The 26,094-nt window shown below is 56.5% G+C and overlaps 1 protein-coding gene across 2 annotated transcripts in view; it reads right to left on the minus strand.

Moving 5' to 3' along the window:
- Window positions 1-533: 533 nt before the first annotated feature.
- SLC45A4 (solute carrier family 45 member 4) overlaps window positions 534-26,094 on the minus strand; it is a 99,047-nt gene continuing 73,486 nt past the window's right edge. Inside the window, exons 3-9 of one of the 2 annotated variants that reach the window (XM_077944141.1) lie at window positions 14,911-15,099; window positions 12,935-13,114; window positions 11,295-12,316; window positions 10,387-10,486; window positions 9,052-9,263; window positions 5,543-5,902; window positions 534-5,045 (exon numbers count right to left, since the gene is read on the minus strand). In XM_077944141.1, the coding sequence (XP_077800267.1) occupies window positions 4,920-5,045; window positions 5,543-5,902; window positions 9,052-9,263; window positions 10,387-10,486; window positions 11,295-12,316; window positions 12,935-13,114; window positions 14,911-15,099 (2,189 nt within the window). In that variant the 3' untranslated portion in view covers window positions 534-4,919. Of the gene's footprint in view, window positions 5,903-9,051; window positions 9,264-10,386; window positions 10,487-11,294; window positions 12,317-12,934; window positions 13,115-14,910; window positions 15,100-26,094 lie in introns of both variants that reach the window. The other variant, XM_077944142.1, reaches the window with a different exon arrangement.

Below are 26,094 nucleotides of genomic sequence, written 5' to 3' on the forward strand. Positions count from 1 at the left end.
GAGGACAGAGATGACTCATTCTGCCTGTAGGAAGGTCAATGGAGCGCTCTTCCGGCCGCCCCAGGACCCTGTTATGTCCCCTGGGGTGCCAAAGCCAGACGCACACACCGGGCGCCCCGTCCTCAGCCCAGCATGGCCACTCCTGCTGGCAGCAACAGCAAACAGGCTGCCTCCTTAGGACACTGGCTTCAGACAGTCAGGAACCCTTCAGCAGAGGCAGACTGCGGGCCCCACCCTGACTCCACCAGAACAGGCCTGCAGAAGGCCTAGGCCTCAACCCTGCCTGAGCCAAGACCCCTCACACCTCCAGGCACAAGGAGCACCCATGGAGGGGCTACGGCTGAGGGGGCCTGTGCGCGGGTTGCAGGGACAGGCCCCAGGTTTGTGAGCTGACAGGGTCTCTGGGGAACAAATGCTGTCATACTTGGGCCCGGCTCCTCTCTGCAGGCCTCAGCCTACTAGACCCACTAGGCTCCAGGAAGGCAGAAGGCAGGAGACCATAGGGAAGTGACAGACACACCCACAGCATCATGTCAGAGGGAAAAAGTTTATTGAGTCAGCCACAGAGGAACAGAGAAACAGACGCAAGGAGGTTCTCTGTGCATGGAAGAAATCAGGGCACTGCACAGCTGAACCCTGTGCAGGACAGAGGGGCGTGGACAGCAGCGCATGCCACAAACATTCACCTGGCAAAGAAACAGAGCAGAACCCAAGGGCTCTGTGTACACACAGACACAAACATGAGGCCACTGTCACCCAACTAATAGAAGAGAGTCGAGTGATACGACCCTTCCTTACGACCTCCTCATAAAATGTAACATTATGTGTTTAACACACACTTATACCATTGCTAAATCAGCAAGAGCTATTATAGTGCTCCAACTTAATAAGTTGATAAAAAGCTGTCCTGTGGCCAGTTCACAATGGAACTAAATAGTTTCATTCCGAGATGCCTGGGGAGTTCCTCTGGCAACGAGGCATTTCCAACAAACGGGTCGTTCTGTCACCAGGGGCTGGTTTCAGTCCACGGTGCCCCTGCGACGTGCCCCTGGCAGCCCTGTGGAGGGCAAGGGGATGCCGCTGGGAGGGGTGCTCAGTCCTCCTGGAGGCCCCAAGGAGGGGCTGGTCAAGGGGCCACCTTGAGGTTTGGGGGATCTGGCCGGAGAGTGATGGCTGGCTTTGCATGAGGAGGTGACAAGAACTTTAGGCTGGGTCCCCAACATGCTGTGTGCACGGGCCTCTTTAACCCGGAACTGAACTGACACCTCTCCCAGGCGGTGAAGGGCAGAACCCCCCCCAGGAGCTCTCGGAAGCGGGGGTCCCTCACGACAGGCCTGTGGTAGCAGGCTTGGAGGCAGGGAGCTGGTGTCTCTCAGAAGCGGCATGTGCTGGTGGGAGGCGGAGGGACAGATGAGGCCGATTCCGCAGCAGCAGTCCCTCGCACGCTGTGTGGTGGCTAAAGCTGGACCAAAGTTGAGGCAGAAGCGAAACAGCGTGGGAAAAGGTGTCCATCTTTTCGGTTAATGTCTAGTGTGGACAGCAGCAGTATTTGGTGTTTTACAAACTGGGTCTCTAATAGGGGCCGCCATCGCTGGTGGCTGCACAAACCATTAGCCATAGAAAGGAAGAGTTGGTATCTTTGAGTATTTTTCAAACTTATCACCTGAACATCACCGCCCCAGAGGTGGGAGAGCCGAGGGCAGCCCGCAGCACCCCTTCCACCCCTCTTGTTGCTGCAAGGACGGCTTCCTGTTCAGCTCTGGGGTTCTAGATGGTCACAGACCAAGTCCTCCACACCTGGGGTCTTCAGGAAACACTCCTGAGAGCTGCTGGAAGCCACTAACCATCTGAGGAGGGCTCAGCGGCCCTGCCTCCCCCCAGGGGACAGGACTGGACGGAGTGCTTCTCCCAGGGGCCTGAAGTTTTCAAGGACAGGTATCCAAGAGACAGCACACGGCGCTGGCATGTTCAGTGGCAGGTCGGATGGTTCCAGCTAAGACGCCTGCCTGGGAGTGAGAAAAACAACACTCCAAAGCTAGCTCTTCAGCCGCCAGGGACGTCATGATGCCAGTCTGTCGACAGACCTGGGAAAGGGGTCACAGGAAGACCGGCCCAGCTGGGAGCTCACAGCCTCTCTGCCCCTTCCCACCAGCTCGCATTCCGGCACCTGGAAACTTCTGCCGTGTGTTAAGGGGAAGCTCGTTAAAAGATTTTTTACTTAGCTGACTTGTATAGGGAACAAAACCACCACAAACGAGATCAACGTTCTCCTAGTTTGGTAACCGGTCTGTGCGCATCACACAAGACTCGACGCACCAACACCCTGCCTGACACTCCAGCCAGCGCGCAGAGGCACCTGGGACACCAGCTTGCACAGCCCAAACCCCAAGGGTGCCATGAGCCATACTCCAGCTGCGTCCTCAGCACTGGATAGCTGGCCACCTTCCCCAAGGGGCACCTGCACGGCCTCCTCTTCCTCTGGGGCAAGGCTGCCAGCCAGAGCACCTCCCCTTTGACATTGACCAGTGTCCCCAGCCCCGCCTTGGTACTGCATCTATCTGAGGTACAAGGTTAGAAGCCACAGACACCTGAGCGGCAGCCTGACCAACACAAGCTGCGGGCACAATGGCGCATTGCAGACAAGACAGCCGGCCCGCCTGCCCTTCTCGGCTTCCCTTAAGACACAAGGTGACGACACGGACAGGTTCAAGTGAGTGCAATCTGGAAATAATCTCAGTGCAAGGGAGGGGTTGAGGCTAAAGGATGCAGCGATCTGGTCCTCGCTGTGACCAGGCCGGGCCCACACGCACTGCGAGGGCCCTGGTCACCCGTGCCTGCCTCCCAGGAAGGCAGCTCCAGAAACCGACTCTACTGACCCCGGACCCCAGCCCCCGCGGTGCCCACATTTGGGGTCCGCACACTGACCTGCACACTAAGAAGGGCTTTGCTTGCAAACACCTGAAGGGCTGATAACTTGACGAGTCTACAAAGTGTGCGGCCACTGACTCCTGTCACCGAGGAGCACCTGACAGTCACGCCTGTCCCTGGCTGGCCCTGGCTTCCGGCGCGTTCATACTCTGACAGCGACTGTGGCAAGGTCATGCGCAGGGCACTGAATGGTCTTTGTTATCCTTACTTCAGATTAGTCGAGGCTGGGATCTCAAGGGTTCACACACTGTTCAGACGGGGGTTGCGAGGCCCCTCTTCCTCCTCAAACTCAAGTCGCAGCCAGGCCCTGAGATTTCTGCGCTCCCAGCTGGTGAGGAATCGGCTTTGGTGAGCCCTGGATCCGGTCCCTGGACCTTCAGATGAGGGTGGGAAGCCTTGGGCAAGGGGCGGCCCCCAGCTGAACCCATGTTTGGTGTGGTTTGGGTCGGATCTTGACTCGGGTCAGGCCGCTGCCACCCCATGTCTGCTGCTCTCTTGCCGCCATCTGTTTTACAGTCGTCCGGATGAGAAGCTGGAGAAACCAGCTACAACGGGGGCTGTGCCTCGAGGTCCTGACAAGCACAGCCAGGTCTCAGAGAGGGGACCTACAGTCTTAAAGCCACTAGAGGATCAAGTTGCATAGAGTGAGCTGCCACAGATGCCCGGCTGAGGTGAGGAAGCCAGGGGTGCCGTCCCCCAGAGAAGAAGGGCCAGAGTGCCCAGTCCACGGGGCTCCCGCTGGCCGGAGGGCTCGCAGCAAAGCTGGCAGCACTTTCAGTAGTCGGACTCACCCTGTCCAAGCACGAGATTCACAAGGCCATTCTCAAGTTTCCACACATACAGAAAATGTTCTTGAAGTCAGTCCTCTGCGATCCTGGGACACCGTGGCCTGGCGGACACACCATGCGTGAGCAGGCACCCAACTGCCACCCGGACACAAACACACAATCTACAAAGTGCCACCAGCGGCAGGAGACATGGCAAGACCAGAGGCCCATCAAGTACATTAAACAGTCGTTCCTCTAAATACACAGAAAATTCAAGTAATTTATTCCAAAACTGCTTTAGCTTCATCTTGAAATATATATATATATGTGTGTATATATATATTTGCTCTAGAATGATTATGTTGCAGCATGATTCTCATGCATTTCAAAGTACTTTATTTAAAAAACAACTTGAGGCAGCAAAAGTATTACAATTGTCTGACTTGATCCGTATGATGTGCGGGGCCTCCGTCTCCTGATCTCAGTAAGCTTACACTGACCGCTTCAAATCAGAAGAGCAGCAACGGCTTAGTTCTAAAGAGACTGGTTTGGAAAACATTTCCAAATAGCTGCAGTACTTGCCCGAGTTTTGCTTATTTGCTGAAACCAGAACGACTGTGCGGAACCCTCCAGTGACATGGGCCTTCGCTGTCCCAGACGTACGCTTCCCTTTGCACCTGTCCTGATTCCAGCGTCGAACAGGTGAGCAGGCGAGGAAGGCATGGAGTTCTGACAGGTTCCAGCACGCATGTCCCCTTCACAAGCGGGGAGGCCCTCGCACATCCACACGCCCGAGGTAGCCTTGCGGCGGGGGAGGCAGGGCCCACCGGGAGCTCTGCTCTCAGGAATCCCCAGCAAATGGTTTAGAGACGCATCAAAGTGCAGTGAAAGTCAACGTTTCCTTCCCCGATGTTGGGAGGGGTCTGGAGGGGCAACCTGGCCTCCTAAGAGAGTCCTTCAGACGGGACCAGCGGCGTCCCGTGGCTGGGCGCAGACACTCGCGCGCACACGCAGGAGCCCGTCTGGGGCTCACGCTCCGCCCCCAGGTGGTGCCCATCCCATCCCTGGGCACGGTGTCTGGGAGCCGCCCCTGCGAATCACTGTCTTCTGCCCAGGCCTCCCGGACCAGCCTCCTCCCAGCTTTGGTGTGCGGCCGCTGCCCAAGGACAGGGCTGCCCGGGGCACAATGTGCCAAACTCGCTGAGGAAAAGACATGCTGTTCTTCTAAGAAAACCACATTGCGGAAAAGAAAATTTTTTTTCTAAAATAATCATAAAGAAAAAGACTCTCCAACAGCTGCGGCACCAGCCAACGCGACGAGACCTGACAGACGTCAATACCTGCAGGCGTCTACAGAGAGGAAATTTGGTAAAAATACTTTAGTCACTGGCTACACTACCATTATCTGAACCATTCAGATAAGACGTAGCAGAGAATGTCAGATTTTGTTTTCAATTATAATTTTAGAAATGCAAAATCTTATTTTTTCTAAATTGCTTGTCTCTATAAATGTTTTATATAATTTTAAAACATGCAGAATAATATACCTGCAGAATAAAAGAGCTGAAATTAAAAGATCTTTTTCAATTAAAAAAAATATTTCAAATGATTTTTTTAATTATCGAAAAAGTGGTTAGTGTGGTATTTTTGCCTAGTAGCTCAAACCTACGCTACGACTGCTGAATCGTGGCTATGGGGGCGGAGGGGTTCTGGCCCGCACTGCCGGGTCTGCCACAGCAGCTGCAGGGTTCCGCGGTGTCTCTGCTCCCGCCTGTGGCCTGGCCCCACCACCCGCCCGCCCGCCCGCCCGCCGGTGGAATGTGTGTAAACGGGAGTGTGGCTCAGACCACGGACTCCGTCTCCACCAGTCCCTGCAGGCCCTCCTTCCGCGTGAGCTTTAGCGCGGTGGGCTTTTCGCTGCTCCCACCGGCCCCGCCTTCGCTGGCCAGCTGGGAAGACAGGCCTTTCTGCTCCTCCTTGGCCTCCTCTGACACGTCAGGATAGATCACCAGGAATGTGGCCGTCAGGAAGCCCAGGAAAGAGCCCACAGAGGCCACCATGGGGATGACGCGGACAGTCCCCACTGCGTCGACCACGCCCCCGAGAGCGGAGGCCACCAGGATCTGTGAGATGTACACTTGGCAGGACAGGATGGCGCAATCTATGCCAAACCCTCGCTTGGAGTTCCCGGGGCTGTGGTGGACATACTGCAAGAGAGGAAACAAGGCGGTGAGTGGCTGGAGAAGGCAGCCGCCACCAGCACTTCAAAACTGTGAATATTAACCCAGAAGCCTGGAAACACGACCTGTCTTCCACCGAGTCTCTTGGCAACCACTCCTGCCTGAGCACCCTCAGCCCCCAACTCCTGCCCAGCACTGCAGGCGGGAGAGGTGGGAAGTTCTAGCTCAAGGAGAGGGCAGGCGTGGAAGCAACTCTGTCAATCCAATCGGGACGTGGGCTTCCCAGGAACCTGGCCTCGAGTCTCAAGGAGAGGTGGCAGGGCCACGCTCCACCAGGCAGGCTCCCCCTCACCCTGGTGGTCTCCAGCAGGGGCTGAGGGGAGAGGGGTCCTGTGAGCCCAGGTTGATGCCTCCCAAAGTATAACTGCAGGTGGCCACGTGCAACAAAGAGGCCGGACCCACGGAAAGAGTGAGCAGTTTCACTTGTGTTTCTTGCACAAACATACAAGAGAAAGCTGCCGTACATCTATTACTACTATTAGACAGCATCTCCGCAGAGGCTTTTTCCTAGAGATAGTGGGAAAAAAAGGTCAGTCCATTAAGAAGCTAAAACAACTTTTAAAGCAGCTCTGAATGTGTGTACCATAATCACAGTGAGAGACTGTAATACACCTTTCATAAAACAGACAAAAGCAATAAGAGGAGAGAAGAGCTAAGCAATGTCAAGGTTGACCTCACTGACAGAGACGGGGCACTAGATGCAGGACCCACATTCTTTCCAGGCGCACATGGAACATTTACCGACATGCGTGATGTGCTGGGCCGCAAAGGAAGCCCCAGCTAACTGTAAGGCTGCAGTCACATGGGGTATGTTCTCTAGCCATTAAGGAATCACGCCGGAAATCAGTAACAACATGACAACTGGAAAAAGCCCAAATGTCAGAAATCCATCTATGTCCTTCTAAATAATTCATGGTTCAAAATAGAAATCACAATGAAAATTATAAAAATCTTTTAAAAGTAAACACAACATTAAAACCTGCACGGTGCAGCTAAAGGTGTGTGTAGAGGAAAACTGACCTTAAATGCAAATATTAGGCTGGAAATCAGAGTAAGAAATGAGCAACAGCAAATTAAACCAAGACATAACGGAAGGCAGGAGACAGCAAAGGGTGGCAATGAACGCACAAGCACGCGGACACGCGGCAGGGAGGACTGAGACACCAAAGGTTCTTTGAAACACAGATAAAATCAATAAAGTCTCAGATAACTAATAGAGGAGGAAAAAGGTGTTATCACTATAGGTTCCATCACATTAGATCATAAGAAAACAATTTAATGCTAATAATTCTGAAAGTGCAGATGAAATGGACGCATTCTCAAAAAAACACAAATAAAGCATCATACTTCTGGGCTGGGCACAGTGGCTTCCATCTGTAATCCCAACACTTTGGGAGGCCGAGATGGGTGGATCACCTGAGGTCTGGAGTTCGAGACCAGCCTGGCCAACATGGTGAAAACTCATCTCTACTAAAAATACAAAAATTAGCCGGGTGTAGTGGCAGGCGCCTGTAATTCCAGCTACTCAGGAGGCTGAGTAGCTGGGAGGTGGAGGTTGCAGTGAGCCGAGAGCACACCACTGCACTCCAGCCTGGGCAACAGAGCAAGACTCTATCTCAAAAAAAAAAAAAAAAAAGCATCATACTTCCTAGTAAGATATTAAATATTCCCCTGTTGGGTTTGAAAGAGCAAACACCACTTCTATGTATTTAGTATTGGAGGTTCCTGCCATTCCAAGAAGGCAAGGAAAATAAATAACAGGTATGAAGGATCAGGAAGGAGAAAACAGCGCTCATTAGACACAGATGATGTGGCTGTGTAAGTAGATGGCCCAAAGAATCTCCAGATGCACTGAGGATTAATAATAGAAGGGTATGTCACACTTAGGGATAGGAAGTTCCATACTACAAAGTCATTCACTCTCCCAAATTGACCCATATAATGTGTTTTTAATTTTAAAAGCCCATAAGCTGAACCTAACATTTAGATGACAAATAAATGGTTAAGAATACCCAAGACGATCTTGAAGAACAAAGTTGAGGGATTTCTACTACCAGTGTTCAGGACTTATTATAAAACTAGTTTGAGACAGTTGACATTTGTCCAAGAACAAACATACTAGCGGAAGAGAAGAAAGCGGAAACACACGCTTACATGGAAGCCCAATTTATGGCAAAGATGGCACTGCACAGAGGGCCGGGGAACAGCGCTGGGTCATGACCTGGGCAGACACCCATATGTAGGGAAAAAAATAAAAGTCTTGAATCCCTACCTCAAACCACACACACCACATCTTCTCCAAGGAGACTATCAACCAAGAGCATGGGCACAACAGGAGGTGTTTATGGCAAGGGACATTCCTGCAGTGCTACCTGCAACAGCCCCAACCTGGAAGCACCCAAAGGTCCACAAAGCAGGGTGCATCTGGCCACACACTGTGACATGAAAAGGCTGGCCATGCTGCCGCCAGCAAGCGAGTGAATCCCAGAGGAAGAAGCCAGATGTTTCAGCTGCATAAAGTCCAGAAAGAGGCAAGAGTCTGCCTGTGCTGCGGCTACTGGGCATTTGAGATAAAGCTTGTCTCATCTGTGATGTGCTCTGATGTAACATACACCCAATTTCAACGATTAGCAAGAGTGTAAGGTATGACTTTCTTCGTGAGTACATGTTGAAATAATGTTTTAGATACACCAGGTTAGATAAAATATGCTATGAAAATGGTTTTCACTGGCCTTTTCACTTTCTAAATGTGGCTACCAGGAAGTATAGGCATACCTGGGTGGTTTTCCTCCCATCCAAGTGGACAAGGCTGGGCTGGAGCTTCCCCCTCGGGGAAACGTGATTGGGCCTGAGGGGACCGAAGGGGCAGGGACGTGCTTTTGCCTCCAGAAGCCTCTGGGAGGTGCTAGGGGGTGGGAGTGGCTGAAGGAAAAGACCCTTTGTGGCCAGGGACCAACCAGGGGCAGGTGGTGGCTCTGTGGGCTTTGGAAGGGGCCATCTCAGAACCGGAGAGGGAGGAGGGCCATCTGCGTCATGAAGCGCAGGGCTCTGCTCTGTGTGGAGGGAAGGCGCTCAGGAGGCTGGAGTGCAGCTCTCACGGCTACAGTGGGACGCACCTGCTTGATGTCATGGTACTGGCCCAGCAGGGCATAAGGGCAGTAGGAGATGCTCATGGAGACGATGCCCATGGTGCTGATGGTGACCATGGCGACGTAGACGTTGGGAAACATGGCCATCACGGCTGTGCCGACGGAGAAGCCCAGCGTCCCCAGCACGTAGATCACCCTGACGCTCAGGTCGTAGTTGTCCAAGTACTTCTGTAACAGGGCTGCAGAGAGGGGAACAGGGACAGGGACAGTAGGCAGGTGGCTGGCTCCTGTCAGGCTCCCTCCACCATCCCTCCCTTACCCCCCACATTCCCTCCGACCTCCACTCATTCCAGCTGAACCCAGACCCGCTCAGGCAGGCACAGCCAGCACAGGCCTCCGGCACCTGCTTGTAAGCTCACGGGCCCGCTGGGATGCCCAGTGGCTCCAGCACCACAGACAGAAGTCGGCCCTCCTTGTCCCAGACCTCATAACCCGGCCCTTCCTGCAGCTCCCAGGGGCCTTCCTGCCCTGCCAGGCCAATCTGGTCCACTCAGGGCCTTCTCCGGCTGTACACCTGGGACTATTTCTTCTCCTGATGTGGGCAGCAGTGGACAGTCCTGCCTTGGGAACACGCATTTTTGCTGTTTTTTCTCATGGGCACCGCTCTGTTCTTCCCTCACCCTTCCTGACCCGGCGGCTCAGATGTCACCTCCTCTGGGAAAGTGCTCTGCTGAGAATTCCTCTGTTCAAGTAGTGGCAACGCTGTTTACCATTGCGCTGGTTGCCACTGACCAAGAGGCATTTACTTCGGCCATCCTCACATCCAGCTGAGGCTGAAATGAAGCTGGCCTTCCCATGTTCAGAGTCCAGGCGGGCCAGCCCGATTTGTACTCGGCTCAGAGACCCCCGACCCAATTACCCCTGGTTCCTGGTGAGCCTCGCTGCAGGATGGAAGCCTGCCACCCCAGCCCCATCCCTCAGGGTGAAACGTGCCTGGGCCCTGCTCCACCACCGCTCTGATCGCCAGGCCTCCATCCAGCTCTGTGCTGGGGCCAGGGACAGCGTGTCAGGAGGCGCCATTGACATGGGACGGCATCATGGGACCGCACAAGCAGGACAGGCCCCAAAGAGGTCTCAAAACACACTGCTCCTGGTGCCAGCCCACAGCGGCCTTTTTCCCTAAAACGAGGAAATGGGAATTTCGATGCTTCTCCCCAAGGGACTGTCCTGTTCTGAGGGACCCAGAAATCAGGGTGTGACTGATGGCCCCAGCTTCTAAGGTGCAGGATTCTCTTGTCCGCATTTCTAATCGCTGAGAGTTTTCTGGGGTGCGAGTGCTGACCTGACTTGGGGATCTCTTACCTGAACAAATAGCACCAGTGGCGGCATAAATGACCAGGCCCCAGCAGCCCATCTTGACCCCGGCGTTGTAGGCTTGCCAGGTGGTCGAGTTCGAGGAGGCCTGTTCCGGAAATGAGACGGGCTGACGAGGGCATCCGCTAGGCCCTCCAGGCCCAGGAGCGTATTTCCCATGGGAACTGCTGGCCGGCTGCTCATTCTAAGAGCGGTGACGGGAAAGTCCCATCCAGGAGGAGAGCCCACCCCAAGTCAGTTGCTATCTGTGAAGCATTTCCATGCCTCCCCGACCGCGAACGGTCTGTGATGTGACTCTGCCAACGCAGCGAGGGCGGAGTGTTCGGTGCACTCCCCTGTCCCCAGTCTGGACTGGTCTGGATTTGCAGAAGTGACACTCCCGCAGCCTCTGCCATAGCCCTCGGAGCCACTGCATGGAGCAGCTCAGACTGGACCCAGGAACGGAGGGACCGTGTGGAGACAGGAGGCCCGAGCACGTGCTGAGGGCACCTTGGTTCTCCTGGCAAACGCAGCCACAGGTGTGACCCAGCCGTTACCACAGGGACCAGAAGAGCCGCCAAGGAGCCTGGCATGGGCGACAGCAGGCCATTATCTTACTACTTGCTGTTACACACAGTAACAGACACCCCGTTCACACCAGAATCAACATTCACGACTGCTCACCACGGGCCTCACTGCAACCCACCCCGTGACCCCAGGATGGCCCCCACCAAGTTCCCAGAGGAGAGTGTGGGCTAGCTGCCGGCCGTGGGTCCCTCACCTGCACAGGAGGCACCCTGCGGCCTCCCTGACATGCGTGGGCACAAGGAAGAGGCCTCCCGGCCTAGCCCTTGAGCTTCTCAGTGACCTGCAGGTGGGCAGAGAGGGCGGCTCCGCTCCGGTGGCTGAGCACTCACCTTGGGGTCGCCTTCGAAGATGACCTGGCCCATGAAGTCGGTGTAGAACACGGCCTCGGCGATGACGGAGAACCAGGTGAGGAGGTGGCAGAGGCACAGCCGCATCAGCTCCCTGGGCATCTTCAGCATGGAGAGCCACAGCAGGCGCACGGTGGTCTCGCCCTCCCCCTCCTCACTCTCGGTGTCCCCGCTGGAGGTGGTGGCCCCGCTCTGGTTCCGGTGCCGGTGCCGCTGCCGCTGCCGCTTCTGCATGTCATACAGGTCGCTCATGCTGCGCGACGGCTTGATCAGCACCACCGCGTTGGCTCGCCGGTAGCGGTAGCAGTGGGACCCGAGCTTGCCGTAGTAGGAGAAGGTGCTGGAGGCCTGCCTGCGGAATGCATGCCGCCGCCGCCGCACGGAGCCCGACGTGGCCAAGGGCTTCATGTCCACCCTGCTGTAGCCGCCGAGGGCATCCTTTGTGGGGGAGCCGCTTCCGTTGGGGACTTTGGCTTCATTCAAGTGATTATCCAGCAAAGTCTCGTCCTCCTTGGCGGCTTCCTTGAGGAAGGTGACCAGGCGGGGCAGCTTGGTCTTGGAGAGCTCCTGGCTGGTGCTGCTGGGGGTGGCAGGGTAGGAGGCGTCGTGGAAGATGGAGGGCTCGATGCCGTGCAGGAAGAGCAGCTCGGGCTCCAGGTCCAGTGCAGAGTCCGGCACATGCAATGCCGAGTCACTCTTGCTGCGCACGATGTCCACGTCCAGGTAGTCCAGGGCCAGCTCGTGCTCCGACTGCACCTCGTCCGGGAAGGCAGGGATGCTGTGCAGCTCGCCCTCGTCCAGGGCGCCGGGCTCCTCAGTGCTGCGCTCCTGCTGTGGGCTGTACTGTTCCTCTTCGATGCTGAACAGGTGCAGGGCCACGGACACCGTGAAGATGATGGCGGCGAAGAAGAAGAGCACCTGGTTCTGGGTCCGAAACCAGCTGCCCAGGAAGGTCTGGGTCCAGTCCAGCCCACCCAGCACGTAGCCGATGGCCCCGCCGAGGCCTGTGTGGGAGGAAGCAGCAGCCAGTGAGCTGGTGGCACCAGGCCACGGGGGAAAGCTCTGGGAGGGCCTCTCCCTCTAACAGGGGGCCAGGGATGCCCTCATGATAGGAGTCAGGGGATGGAGAAGGAGAAAGCAGTAGGAAAAGCAAAATAAGAAACTGCAGCTGCTCCTGGGTCTGAGAATTCCGACCCAACAGAACTGCCGCTTGATCAGTGAAGGGCAGACTACCCCCGGGCAGACACAAGTGGACGCCTCTCTGCACTGATGGGCATTCCCTCTGCATCAGGAGCTGGCCACGTTCACCTTGGGTGGGAACACACCCTGCTGGAGGGCGATGTCAGGGCAGGGCCGGGAGGTTCACTGTGCAAGCATGCACATCACTCCCTGCAGGCCTGGCCTCCTGCCCCTTGAGGCTCCTCAGTGCTTCGGCCCTACTGTGCTCAGTGGTCAGGAGGGGCTGCCCCTGGTTACCTTCCAGTCCTGAGACCCTGCCCACTGCTTCAACCCTCCATGCAGCCTGATGAGGCAGCGCCGACAACACAGGCTCCCGTCCCCTCCCCACACCAGGTCCAGGCACGTTGGGGCCCAGCCACACTGGCTCAGTGCAGCAGCGTTACCGGCAGAGAAGGCGTGGATGTTGAGGGCCATGTCCTGCTCCTCACTGTCCACCACGTCCAGCAGATAGGCGCGGATGGGCCCCTCAGTGGCATCGGCGCTGAAGTCCAGGACCACCACCCCCAGCACCGTGAGCACGATGCCGATGGGCTGCCGGTTGGGGACATCGCCGAGGGCCAGACCTGCGCAGAGCACACGGAAGGGCGGTCAGGTACTCAAGCACTGGCCAGGGTGGGCCTGAGAGCAAACAGCCACATGGAAGGGGCATGCGGAGGGGGCACGGCCGCAAAACCACGCCAGCCTTCCTGTGCAAGACAGAGAGAGGCTCTTAGGCACAAAGGCAGTGGAAAGGAGCTGGGCTTTGTTTTACACACTTCTGTGGGTTCCAGGGATTTTCTCCCCATTCAGTTAGCTGTTTACCGCACCTCCAAGGGTTTACTTGCCCTTGACATTTTTTCAAACAGAAAGGGTTAGAATGGACCTTTCGACCCTGGCGGTCAGAGGACGGCTGCTGTGCTGGAAGCATGAATTCAGTGTTGCTAAGAAGGCCACACATGGTAGAGCAGACGCCCACGGGGAAAAGTGCTCACGCCACAGACAACCCGCAGGGGACACTGACAAGACTTGGCAAGGCAGGCGCAGGGGGTTTTACTGGGCCTGATCTAGGTCTGAAAGGAAACGATGCCCCAAACTCTGGGGGTTTTGCACACAAACTCTCAGGGCAGCCTGGGTTCAGGAGATGTGGCTCTGCAGAGGAAGGTGCCAGGGGCCTCACCTCACCTACGAGTCCTCCTGCAGTGGGCTGCCGGCACTCAAAAGCAGCTGTCCCCACACATGTCCCTCCTGCCTCAGGGGAGTCTGGCCCTGAATCCAGATCAATGTTGATGGCTGAGGCTCAACTTGGGTCTCCACTTCCCATCAGGGAGACACGCAGTGCCCTCCTGACAAGATGAGAGGATTGCGGGCCAGGGCCCGGGACCCAGGCCCAAGGTGCTGTGATTAGCCTGAACGCAGATACACCTGCCCCGTCTCGGGAGGCGCGGGAGACGGGCTTTCTGCCCAGGTGGTCCTTGCTGGCCTCCTCAGACCACGGGCAGGCGACGGCTCCGAGGCAGAGGGGCTGGGGCTCCCAAGCTGGCTGCCTCTGGGTCACATTTGGGCAGGACCACCCCCAAGGACACAGCCCTGGGAAGCCACGTTGTTCCCCCCGCATCTCGGTCATGGTGGGGAGGGGAGGGCTGCTCCTGAGGGACACAGACAGACAGGGGGCCGGCAGCTCCGCGCCCAGCAGGCGCCAGGGCAGCCGCACCCCTGCACACAATCAGAGGCATCGCCTGTTGGCGACAAAGCCCACCCCACGGCCAGTGACCACTCGGGCTCTGAGAAGCGTCCCAGGGCCTCTCCTCCTGCCGCTCAACTTCCTCAGCTCCCTCTGCATCAGTGCAGACCCAGGGCAAGTTCCTCTAGTTCAGAAGACAGATTAAGCTCCTCTGTCTCAAAAAGCTGTTGCCAGAAAAATGTTTTTAACAGTTTTTGATGGGTGCCCTCAAGGCAAAAACTATTTTCCCACACAGAGGTGCTTTAATTCAAAAGGAAACAACAACCAAGAAGGCAAAACACAAACATCAAACCAGGTTCTGGACATTTTAACACCAAGTCGAAGAAAAGGAGAACAAAAAAAGAAAAGATAATTTCTGAAAGAATGCTGGAAACAGGACGTGGTGTCAGATACGCATTAAAAACAAATGATCACAACAGGAAGCGTTTCCCTGTGAACAGGTTCCTCCAGCTTTCCCACACGGGGCCGGCTTCAGCGCTACCACGGGTGATTACCGCCAGGGCGGCCTCGGCTGCCCAGCCAGGCCCACAGAGGGTCAGCCTGAATATTCAACACCATTCAGCTTTTACTGAGTGGAGCTACCCAGGGCCAGGCCCTCGTCTGTGTTGTGAGGACGCCAGGTGTGGCCGAGAAACTTACCGATGGCAGAGCCGTTAAGGAAAAGTGCAACGCCAAAGAGGACACCAACGCAGAGGGCGAGGATGAAAGGCCGCCGGCGGCCCCAGCTCAGGGTGCACCGGTCACTCGCAGACCCAATGAGAGGTGTGAAGATGAGGCCAAGGATGGGGCTCAGGAACCAGGTGAGGCTGTAGTACTGCTCCGGAAGGCCTGCAAGGGACACGAGGGCCGTCGCACACGCAGGCACTGGCCGGGCTCTGCCACAGTCTGCCTGGGAGCCCCGCGACAGGCAGGTGCCGCTGTGTACATGCATGCATGCGCACACCCCCCGCTCAGGTTGTCTCCACGAAGTAGACTTCCCTTTTTCTGCAAGGCCAGATGATCTGAAATCAACCCGGCCCCAACTATAAGCATCAGGTGGCCAGAGAAAAGCACCCAGGCCTTGGAGGGCCAGTGGGCCCCACCTGCACAGGCCCCAGCCTAAGGGGCAGCACACACTGACTGTGCAGGCACATGGAGGGCGCCCCGCCCGGGGCTGGACACAGGGCTGAGAGCCCCTCCACACTGCTGGCGCTGACCAGGGCCTCGGGGCTGCTGAAGGCCACTTTGAGGGTGGCAGGCACAGGGCCACTGTCCCTTGACACCAGACGGTCTACAAGAGCAGGACGGTGACTGCAGCTTCACAGAGGCAGGAAGGGCCCACGACTTCGGACCTCATTGGCTGAAAATGTACCACAGAGGGTCCTGCGGAGGGTCCCCACTGCCGGCAAAAGGCTGTTCTGTGTGGCTACTGAGTGGGGGTGGGGGGATGCACCATAAGTGTGTCCAGCTGGAGCCAAAGGGTTGCAGATGGCACCTATCACGCTCACATTCTCCTTCCTGACCATCCAGGGAGGTAGGAAATACTGTGCCTATTGTAGACAGGGAAACTGAAGCTCAGAGAGGTTAGGTAATCTACCCCAGGTCACACAGCTAGGATTTCAGCCCAGGGTTACCTGATTTCAAACTCTGTCCCTGAGTTTACACGCTGCCTCCCTATCACAGAAACCTGTGTGTCCATCGCCAACCAGGCGGGCACGCAATGTCAGCAGTCACAAGCACCACGGCATGGGAACGGGCAGCTGCCTCGTGCAGCCGTGCACACGAGCCCACTCGCAGTGCTCAGCGAAGCCCACACAGATGACCACACACCTCTGACGCCTGTCGTGTGACGTCCAAAGGCGTGGAAAGGACTCTCCACTGTGAGAACTCGGGTGCCGGTTGCCCTCGCAGGGGGCAGTGGCTGAAGTGGGGTGGGCTTCGGGGCCGGGTGTCTGTTCTTGATCCGGATGGGAGTCCCACGCTTCAATCACGTGGTGCCAATTCATCCCGCAGGGGACTTGAGATCTATGCCCTCTCCCCATGCTGTATGTCAGTAAAACGCTTCCTCACAAAGTAAAGGTGCTTGGCACACCAGCGGTTCATCTGGCTAACATTTTACACTGCCAAAATCCATTGAGAATATTGTGCTGAACTAGCAAGAAAAATAAGCTTGTGTGGGAGGAGGAAATCATTTTCAGAGGAGGAGGGAAGCACCTTTTAAAATTATTGCTAATGTGTCCACTCAAATACGCGTTCGGCCGAGAATTTAAGGTGTTTGCTTTGACCTTTGCACTGCACACAACTTCAGGAAGGGTGAATTTTATTCCTACTAGAAGTCAGCAGAAAGGACTGATGTTTCGGGAAGCGAGAAGTCTGTGGAGCATGTCCGCTGGATGGGTGAGAGTTTACATGGCAGACGCGGGTTCCTCAGCTTCACTGGAGCCGAGTCCCTGCCCTTGTTAATAATTATCCATCAGGAAGCCTATTTCCCAGAAAAGTCTCTTTATCAAAACTACGCAGAGGGCGCGACACTCAAAACTTCAGAAAGAATGGGAGGCGGTTATTACTCCCACCACATGCAGATTGTACCAATATGTCAGCAAACCCAGCTGGGGCTCCCAAGCTGGCTGCCTCTGGGTCACATTTGGGCAGGACCACCCCCAAGGACATAGCCCTGGGAAGCCACGTTGTTCCCCCCGCATCTCGGTCATGGTGGGGAGGGGAGGGCTGCTCCTGAGCGACACAGACAGGCAGGGGGCCCGTGTGCGGCCCTGGCTCCTCTGGATTGGGCTCCCAGAAGGGCTCTGTCTCCTCTAGCAGCACGCTGGTTCTCACCTCCCTGCCTGGGAACCCCTCCTGCTGTCACTTTTCAAACTCCTTGAGAGCCATCCACCCAGGAGGCCCCCGCCCACCCGGGGCACGCCAGGTCCTGCATTTTCCACACAGCACTGAAGCCACCTCAGCCGCCCACTGCGCTCCCGAGAGACCGCTCCCTCCTCTCTCCGCACCACTCGCCCCAGTCTGGCACCAGATGGGACCTGTGACCCACAGAGGGCTGGAATGCTAGCTGACCTGAACCAACCCACTTTACCATTTCCAGCAGTCCTCTTTCCTTTCTGAAAACTCTGACTTTTCATCTGATAGCCCTTCTCTTAAGCCTGAAGGATTTTCTGTAGGTTTTTTTTTTTTTTTTTTTTTTTAGCATTTCTAATAGGAGGGGCTCTGCTGACAAATGCTCTTCGATTCTGTCTGAACTCTCTTTATTACACTTTTATTCTTGAAGAATATTTCTGCTGCACACAGAATTCTGGGTTAATTCCTCCCAGCCCAGATCTTTGAAGATGTGATCCACTGTGTTCTGAACCCCGTGGTTTCTGACAGGGCGGCTGTTGTGATTCCCATGAGTGTCCTCTTGTATGTAATGATCTCTTTTCCTCCGGCTGCTTTAAAGATTCTCTTTACTGCTACTTTTCAGCAGTTGGACAATGACGAGCCTAGATACGGATTTCTGTGCACACATCCTAGCTGGGCTTTCTGGAGCTTCATGAATTTGTAGATTTATACATTTCACCAAGTTTAGAAAACATTCCATTATGTCTTACCTCAAAGCTGTGGAGGTTTTTTTTTTTTTTGAGACAGAGTCTTGCTCTGTCACCCAGGCTAGAGTGCCATGGTGCAATCTCGGCTCCCTGCAACCTCCAGCCTCCTGGATTCAAGCAATTCTTGTGCCTCAGCCTCTCGAGTAGCTGGGTACAGGTGTGCACCACACCCGGCGGCTAGATTTTGTATTTTTTGTAGAGATAGGGTTTCGCCATGTTGGCCAGGCTGGTCTCAAACTTCTGAGCTCAAGCAATCTGCCCACCTCGGCCTCCTGAAGAGCTGACAGGCTGAGCCACTGTACCTGCCCCTGCAAAAGTTTTACGTTCCATTCTCTAATTCCTTTCTTTTGAGGTTCCCATGACAGACAGACCTTTGAGATCATCCCTCTGTTTCCTGGAGCATTCTTCATTTCTTTTTTCAAGCTTTAATCTCCGTATGATCATTTCCATTGACGAATCATTAAGTCCACTGACTCTTCTGTCCTCTCCAATCTGCTGTTAACCCCATCTGGTTCATTTTCTATTTTGATACTTTATTTTTCAGACCTAGAATTTCCACTTGGCTCTTTTTCTGTAGCTACCGTTTCTCTGCTGGGACTCCCTGCTCTCCATTCTGAGCGTGCTTTCTGTTCTTGGGCGCAGTTACACACACCCCTCTGACCAGTGCGACGTGTGACATCGCGGGTCAGCCTCCACTGCTGCCATCCTCCAGCAAGGGTCGCCTTTTCCTTTTAAAAAAAAATGTCTAATAACACTGAGTTGTATCCTAGTTGTATCCACTGTGACTGATACGTCACAGACTATACTGTTACATTCCTCTGAGAGTGTCCATGGTTTTATTTAACATGAGGGTTTGAAATTCCCGCCCCATCTCCTAACTCCACCCTAACTCTGCCTGTGGGTTCTTCAAGAAAGGCAGAGTGAAGTTATCCATCCAAGTTTTAGCCACCCTGTGTTGCATCAACAAAGGCCAACAGTCGGGTTAAAAGCGGTGCCAAGTGAGAAACCCAGGCATTCCCTCTTCCAGTTGTCACCTTCCTACTTGGTTTCTGCCCCGAGCGCTGGCTGGGTGTCAGGAGGGCGGGGAGGAGCTGCAGGTGCAACCCAGCCCACCCAATCTAGAGGGGGTGCTGCGTGCACAGGCCTGTCCTGCCTTCGTGCTGCCAGCCCTGAGACGGGAAGACGCTGGGTCCGAGCAGCCCTGGACCAGGCAGCCGTCCCCACAAGGGAGGCTTCTCACCCCAGGAGACAAGAGACAGGGCACTGGGGGAACCGCTGGGCCCAGACCAGGCCCTTGGCTCCCAGTCCTCCTGCAGAGGCCGCTTCTCCACTCTTGCCCCACAGGTCCCTCCAGAGCCTGGTGGGACCTGGCCCCAGGTCTTCCTCCACCAGCAAGCCTCCTCCCCTCTGCCCTCAGCTCTGACTCCTATAGCCCCTGCAGCTGACCTGGCCCCTGTGCAGCCCTGGCCCTGGTCTCTCCTGTGTTGCCAGCCCCCAGCCCTAGGTCAGGCCCCCCCACGCCTCTCTCTGACCCCCCACTAACTCACCCCCACACCTGGCTGGCCTGCCTTGGGACCCAGGGCGGCCCCTCAAACCACACAGCTGTCACGAACTGTGCCTAGAAGCCTTTGACTGTTCCTCATGGCCTGACATCGTGATTTTAACTTTACACCCTGTGGTGTCAGGGGCCGTGTTCCAATCCTCAACAAGACACTGCGGGGCTTCCTTTCTCATCTTTCCCCTCTGCTTAGACAAGCCCAAGTCTGCACGTCGGGACTGGCACTTGGCACATTCTAAGGGGACCAGTGGAAAGGCAGAGCCCGCCGTGGCACCACCACCTGTGCCTCCCACCCACGGTGCTCCGTGCTGCAAGAACCACATGGGGCCTCCTGCTGGGGCGCTCTCAATGCTGGTGCGCAAGGTGCCCCGCCCCGTGCACTTTCCCTGGAAGGGGTGGTGCACCTTAGCACCAAGCATCTACACCCAACGACAGCTGTCGCTGCTGAACCTCTCGGTGGGCTTGGCACCACCCCAGGTGCTGGCCTGTCCCCTCTGGAGGAACCCAGAATCTGGCCAGAGCAGGAGACCCATGACTGGGGTACGCAGGGAAGGAGCATTGCCAGGGGCGCAGGAGGCTTCCCTCGGGAGTGGTCATGGGGTGAAGGCCGCAGGGACCACCAGCAGGTCAGGCTGAGGATGGAGAGATAGGCCAGGGGGCCAGGACAGGGCCAGCAGTGTCTGTGTCTCATTCTTCCCTCCCCAGTCGGCCTAAAAGTCAATTTCAATTCCAGGCTGCAAGGAAAGCTCAAGCCCAATAGGAAGGCAGCAGCTCCATCTCAGCCCCCAGCACCTGAGGCAGCACGGCCACGGGATGCCCGCCGGGTGCCCACAGAGCCGGGCTGCAGGACTGAGTGGTCCCGAGTAACAGGGGACAGCTCCCTTTGTTTTAAGCATCTTGGCAAGAAAAATAAACATTTTTCATCACATCTTCAAAGCGGCCCTGGGAGGGCACAGCTGCCGCCTGCCTGCCTCGCGGATCCTGCTCCGCCGTCCCCCGTGGTGAGAACTCGGTCTCCCCGGTTCGCGGCAGGGGGCTGCCACTGGGACGCCTCCGATGGGGCATTTCCCAGCCCGGCTCCACACAAACACAACGCCGGGCCCAGTAAATAAGTTTTGTTTTTTTCCCAGGGAAAAGCTGAACAACAATGGTGGGACCAGGAAGGTTCCCTGTTCACAGGAAATACTCACTGTGTCACCGCTCGGCCGCGGGCTGTGTGAGGTCACAGGCGACGCTCGGGTCACGTGTGGCGGCTCCTGTTCACAGTGCCGTGTGTGATAAACTGGGACTTTCTGGTGGGGGGAGGCTGGCGGGGGGGGGGTGTGCCAGGGAGTGGGAAAGTCGCCTATAAATGTTTAACAAAAGATCCGCAATGGGAACAGGAACTTGCATCCTTTCTTTCAATGGACAAAGCTTCCACATAGAGATATACTTTTGTGCTGGGACCAAATGCCACAGTGCCATGAAACTCGTGAGCACAAGTCCTGCGTGGGAAAGGCTTAGCATCCTTGAGTGACCTCTGATGAATTTAAGTCAAGGAACCCTGTCGGGAGCCACTTCTGAAGGGCCTCAGACAGGAAACACACTGGGCCAGGGGAGCCCGGCCCCCAGGGCTCGGGCCACCTGCTTGCAAGAGGGGAAGGGCCACTGGCACTGGGTCCCCTGGCACCGAGGCTCTGTGCTGGCAAGGGCCCCACAGCTGCAAGGAATGTTCCAGAACCACTAGAGCCACAGGAAGGCAGGGAGGGGGTGAAAAGAAGGGCAAGATCAGGTGCTTTTTCTGAGCCTACTGCAAACGGGCCGTCATTTAGGGTGGAGGGGACAGCAGCATCTTGAGTGTTCTCACATGTGCTGCCTCCCCACTCCAACACCCATGGCCCACCCATCCCCTCCCAGAGTGCCAGCTATGGCTCCCTGAGCCCTGCGGGGGAATCTGGCGGTGAAGGGGCAGGAGACAATAAGTTCCCGGGCTTTGGCCTTTCATAGGAGAGGAGGAATTGAAACTTGAAAGCCGGGACCCAGCGCCTCATCTCTAGAGGGTGAGGCAGAGCCCTGAGGGGAGAGCTGTGTGGAGTGGAGCTGTCGGGTGCCCAAGAGGCTGTGGCTCACTGCAAGCTTTACATGGGGTGATTTGGGTGGAGGCAGCTGTTTTGAAATTGCGCATTCTAGCCTTTCTGAAGACTCCATTAATTTGACCTCAGTAGACTCCGAAGGGTCTTTGGACGGGACGGCCCTGAGGCTGGACTTCGTTTCCAGGGCGATGATGCTGTCCCTGCAGCCCTGTGCCAAGTGCCCCCCAGCAACTCCTAGGGGGCCACTGTTTCTCCTCTTCAACAAGGACGGGCGCCTCAACAGCCTGGCTAGAGGCCCTCGGCCAGGCTCAAGCAGGACACTGACGCTCCAGAAAGCCAGCAGGAACATTCTGCAGCTGCTGTACTGTCTCAGAGCCGACCCCTGTGTCCAACTTGTGGGCACCTGTCTTCACTGGCAGTCACCTGTCTTCACTGGCAGTCACCTGTCTTCACTGGCAGTCACCTGTCTTCACTGGCTGGCTCATGGGGCTCGCACCCCCCGCGGCTGGAACATGGGCTGCTCTCTGCCCTATCGGCACAGCCACCCATCCTCACGGCTCTTCCAAACAGATGTTGCAATAAGCAAACATCTTTGTGATGACACAGTGATGTTATCGTAGCTGTATAAGCAACCATATGGCCTTTGGTTTGAGATTCCGGAAGCTTCCTGAAGAGCACAAAATGCAGTCCATGTCCTGCAGCCCTCGCTAAGCTTAGGGGTCAAAGCTGGCCATACCCTCAGCTGCCTCATCAGTTTCAGAAGCCGACAGCTACCCCAGGCCGCAGAGGAGAGAAAGGAAAGTTCTAATTCGATACATCCCAAACCCATCTCTTGATCTGCCGCTTCATATCTAGACCTCCTCTGGGATCCCCTATCTCAGAGAAAAGGCTCTGTCACCCACCATTCATGCTGGCAGGACCCCGCGCACCAACACCACCCGCCACACAGCCCATCTGGCACCAGGTGCCGCTGCCTCCTCAGCCACACATCCCCGTCATACACTTGTCTCCTATCAGCTCCTCCCGCCCATGGGACCGTCACAGACACTGCTGCCTCTGCCTGAAGTACTCGACCTTCCCCCTTACCTGACACTCAGTAACTGCTTAGTGCCCTTAAAAGAGCTGCATTCTTAGGAGCAGAGTTTTGTGAGCACAGCAGGCTTCCAACTGACCCCTGGTTCCTCCCTCATCCTCTATAACCCACCCACCACCTGCAGCCAGAGTGACCACCTAAAAACTCACTGCTCACACCCGCCACGGCGTCCAGTGCCCTCAGAGTCCACCCTCCTGTCTGCAGCCCGCAAGACCCTACCCTACCCACTGTCTGGGCAGCCCATGCCAGGCCACTTCCCTCTCCATACCAGACTCCAGCCACCCACCCCACCCCACCTCCTCTTCTAGAAAACACCAGGCTCACATTCCACTCAGGGCCTCAGCCATGGCCACTGGGGAGGGCCCGGCCAGTGCCTTCCCCGGGCAGGGGCGGCTCCCCTGGCGTCCAGGCACTCCTTTGCCAAGGCCATGAGCTTTAAGGCATCCGTACCGTCCAGGACCGCGTTGTAGGAGGCTCTCAACAAGCACATGGTGGGTGACGGCGCCCGCAGACCACGGCCTCCACCCATAGGAGAGACCCTGCTGCCACTCCAGCGCGTGCTAGGTGGGCCCTGGCCACAGACCCGCCGGGTGATGAGCCAGACTTCCCAACCTGCACCTCCCTCACAGCCAGGGCCTGGCCAACGGCAGGGACCACATGGCCTCCGGGCAGAGATGCTCAGCTCTGAGCTTGCAGGACTCTGGCTGCGGGACTTTGGAGCAGCCTGGGCTTCGAACATGCTGCCCTGCATGTAAATGGGCATGCTGGGAAAGGTGGGCATTCTGGAGATTAAAGGAGAACACGGCGCGCACAGCTCAGCGCCCAACACTAGATCCCTGCCTGCACTCCTGCGGCCGTGGTGTTCTGATGACGTCCACGGGCAGTGAGTTCAAAACGCTGGAAGGATAACACCACAGCACCATCATACGATGGTAAGAAAGTTCTCTGCAAGTCCACTTACTCTCGGTAAATGAATTACATATCAGAGGCCGTATTAGACTATTTTCCACAACACAGCCGGCCCGGTGAGTAGACTCTTGGAAGTAGGTTTCCCAGAAGGTGAAGAAGCACAGGCCTCCGTTTCTGCATCACCGACTCAAGTAAGACCCACTGTGGCTATCAGGGCCGGGCCCCGGAGTTCCTCAAAGTTAAAGGCGCTATCGAGCACCCCATCTCAACAAGGGAGGGCCACTCCTGAAGCCCCCGCCCTTCCATCAGAAAGCCTCTCGGGACAGAAGGCAGAGAGGGAAGCGGCCGCGAAGACCTGTGGGTGCCGAGGGTTCCCAGCACAGCCAGCAGGGCCTCGTACACTCACAGGACAGTCCTTGGAGACAAACAGCTGTGCCAGAGAGAGGCCCTGAGACAGCAGCTCCGGCGGCCACCTGAAGGTCTGAAGCCCCAGGTGTGCCCAGCTCTGGGATGGGGTAAGCAGCGGGGCAGGAAGGGCCCTGATGGCTGGGGACTGCCAGGAGCAGCGCCCAGGCCAGTGCCGCCTCCGCTGCCCCGGCCTTGCTGCCCAAGCTCACGCTGCACCTGGGGAGGGTCCGGCCGCTGCTCCGGCACCTACACCTGACACTATCTTCCTGTGGAATTAGCCACCTGAAGTCTCCTGCCCAGGGAAGTGCAGTGCTGACACTGTCTATTTTCTGAAGAAATGAGAAGAAGAGCAATACTGCCGAAGAGCACGTGGCACAGACGTGGTGAGTGCGTTTTGCCAAACTGGGACGCGGCGCTGATGACAGTTCTGATGACGTGGAACCAGACCTGCCCCACCCGGGGACTCAGGAATGCAGGTGCTGGGGCAGCACCTCCTGCTCCAGGGACACTATGGTGGCAGCGGCAACAGCATGTGACACCCAGTGAGGCATTTCCCCCACCCCTCCCAGCCTGTCTTCTCCCCTGTGAAATGGGGGAAAGACCAGCATCTGACAGGCCCTCTCTGCAAACAAAGAACACTAGTGTGGGAGGAGCCACATTCGGTCACGTTTCTAGGGCTGAAGGTCACCCCGGAAGAGAAAGGACCTGGCAGGTCCCAGGCCGGGTGCAGAGGGTAGGATGAAGGGCACAGTGTGGGAAGGAGCGCCGGAGACAGGGCAGCGGCAGCCAGGCCAGGAAGGCCTTGGCTCTGGGCTGAGGGCGTGGCCCCTCACGCCAGAGGCAGCAGGGACCCCTCAAAGGTGCCTGGGCTGGGACACGGAGGTCCCCGTGAAGGCCACACTGCAAGCTGGTGGGGGGAGGACCATGAGGAGGCCGGTTTGGTCCAACCTAGTGGACCAGATGACCAGTCAAGTCCCCGAGGTCAAAAGCTTGGATCATGAGGTCACCACTGGATCAACAGGACACATTAGGAGGGCTGCTCCCAGAGGGCTGCTGTGCAGCTACCTGGAGTCGGATGTCATGTGCGGGAGCACCTAGCAACAGCAGGTGGGCGGACAGCTGGCATTGTGGTACCCACACTGAGTGTTCGGGTCACCCGGCCACCTGGCATCTTCTAGACAAAGAACCCTAGAACCAAGGCACAGGCAGAGACCCAGGGACCACGGGGGACCCCCGTCCCCATCAGACACAGAGCCACTGTGGGCCCTGCCCAGCCCACTACGTTGAGAGGCACAGTAGGAAGCACTCTCCCCACACGGCGCTGAGCCACTAGGAAGTTACTGCCACATGAGACTGGTCCGAGTGTGGAAGGCCCAGTACACTGCGACACTAAGTGCCGGTCACCTCTCAACAGAGCCTGGTGAGGGCAAACGGCCCGAGATCAGGAGACCCCAGTTCCGTTCTTTACCAAGGTTCTCCTCTCTCCACGGGCACTGGAAAGTAGCGCCCAGGTCACCAAGGCTCCAGGTCACATAGCACTGCCCAGGCCCAGTTAAAATGGCAGAAACAGCACATTCCAGTGGGGCCAGGCCCTATGCCAAGTGCCCGACTCAGGCTCTGCATCTCACCTCTGCAGCCGGCCTACAGAAGGGGTCTTCAGGGGTGAAGCTGAGCCTCCAATGGATTATATCATCTGCCCAAGCTCATACAGATACTAGGGACTGAGCGGGGGAACCCACCTCAGACTCCTGCACATGAGGCCGTGGAATCTCAACAATCCATCACACACCAGCCCCACTGCTCTGCACACCATGCTTTGACCATGGGCTGGTTCACGTCCAAGGCTTGGATAAGATGACAGCAAATGTCCCCTTCAGCTATAAGGCTTTATGGTTTGAATTAGGGACAGAGGGGAAACCCAACTGCCACCCTTATATACTGCTGTTTATAGCTTTGATTATAATGAATGGCCAGAAACACCCCAAATGCCCAAGCAGGGAATGATCACACCATGGCCTCACGTGAAGACAGGGAACGCTGCTGCTGCAAGGTCAACACACGCCCTCAACGGCTCCCAGGTGAGCAAGCTGCAAGGTCAACACACACATTCAGTGGCTCCCAGGTGAGCGCTCACGAGATGCAAGGTGAACACACGCCCTCAACAGCTCCCAGGTGAGCGAGCTGCAAGGTCAACACACGCCCTCA

This window comes from Macaca mulatta, chromosome 8, assembly GCF_049350105.2.
Source record: "Macaca mulatta isolate MMU2019108-1 chromosome 8, T2T-MMU8v2.0, whole genome shotgun sequence".
NCBI lineage: Eukaryota > Metazoa > Chordata > Mammalia > Primates > Cercopithecidae > Macaca > Macaca mulatta.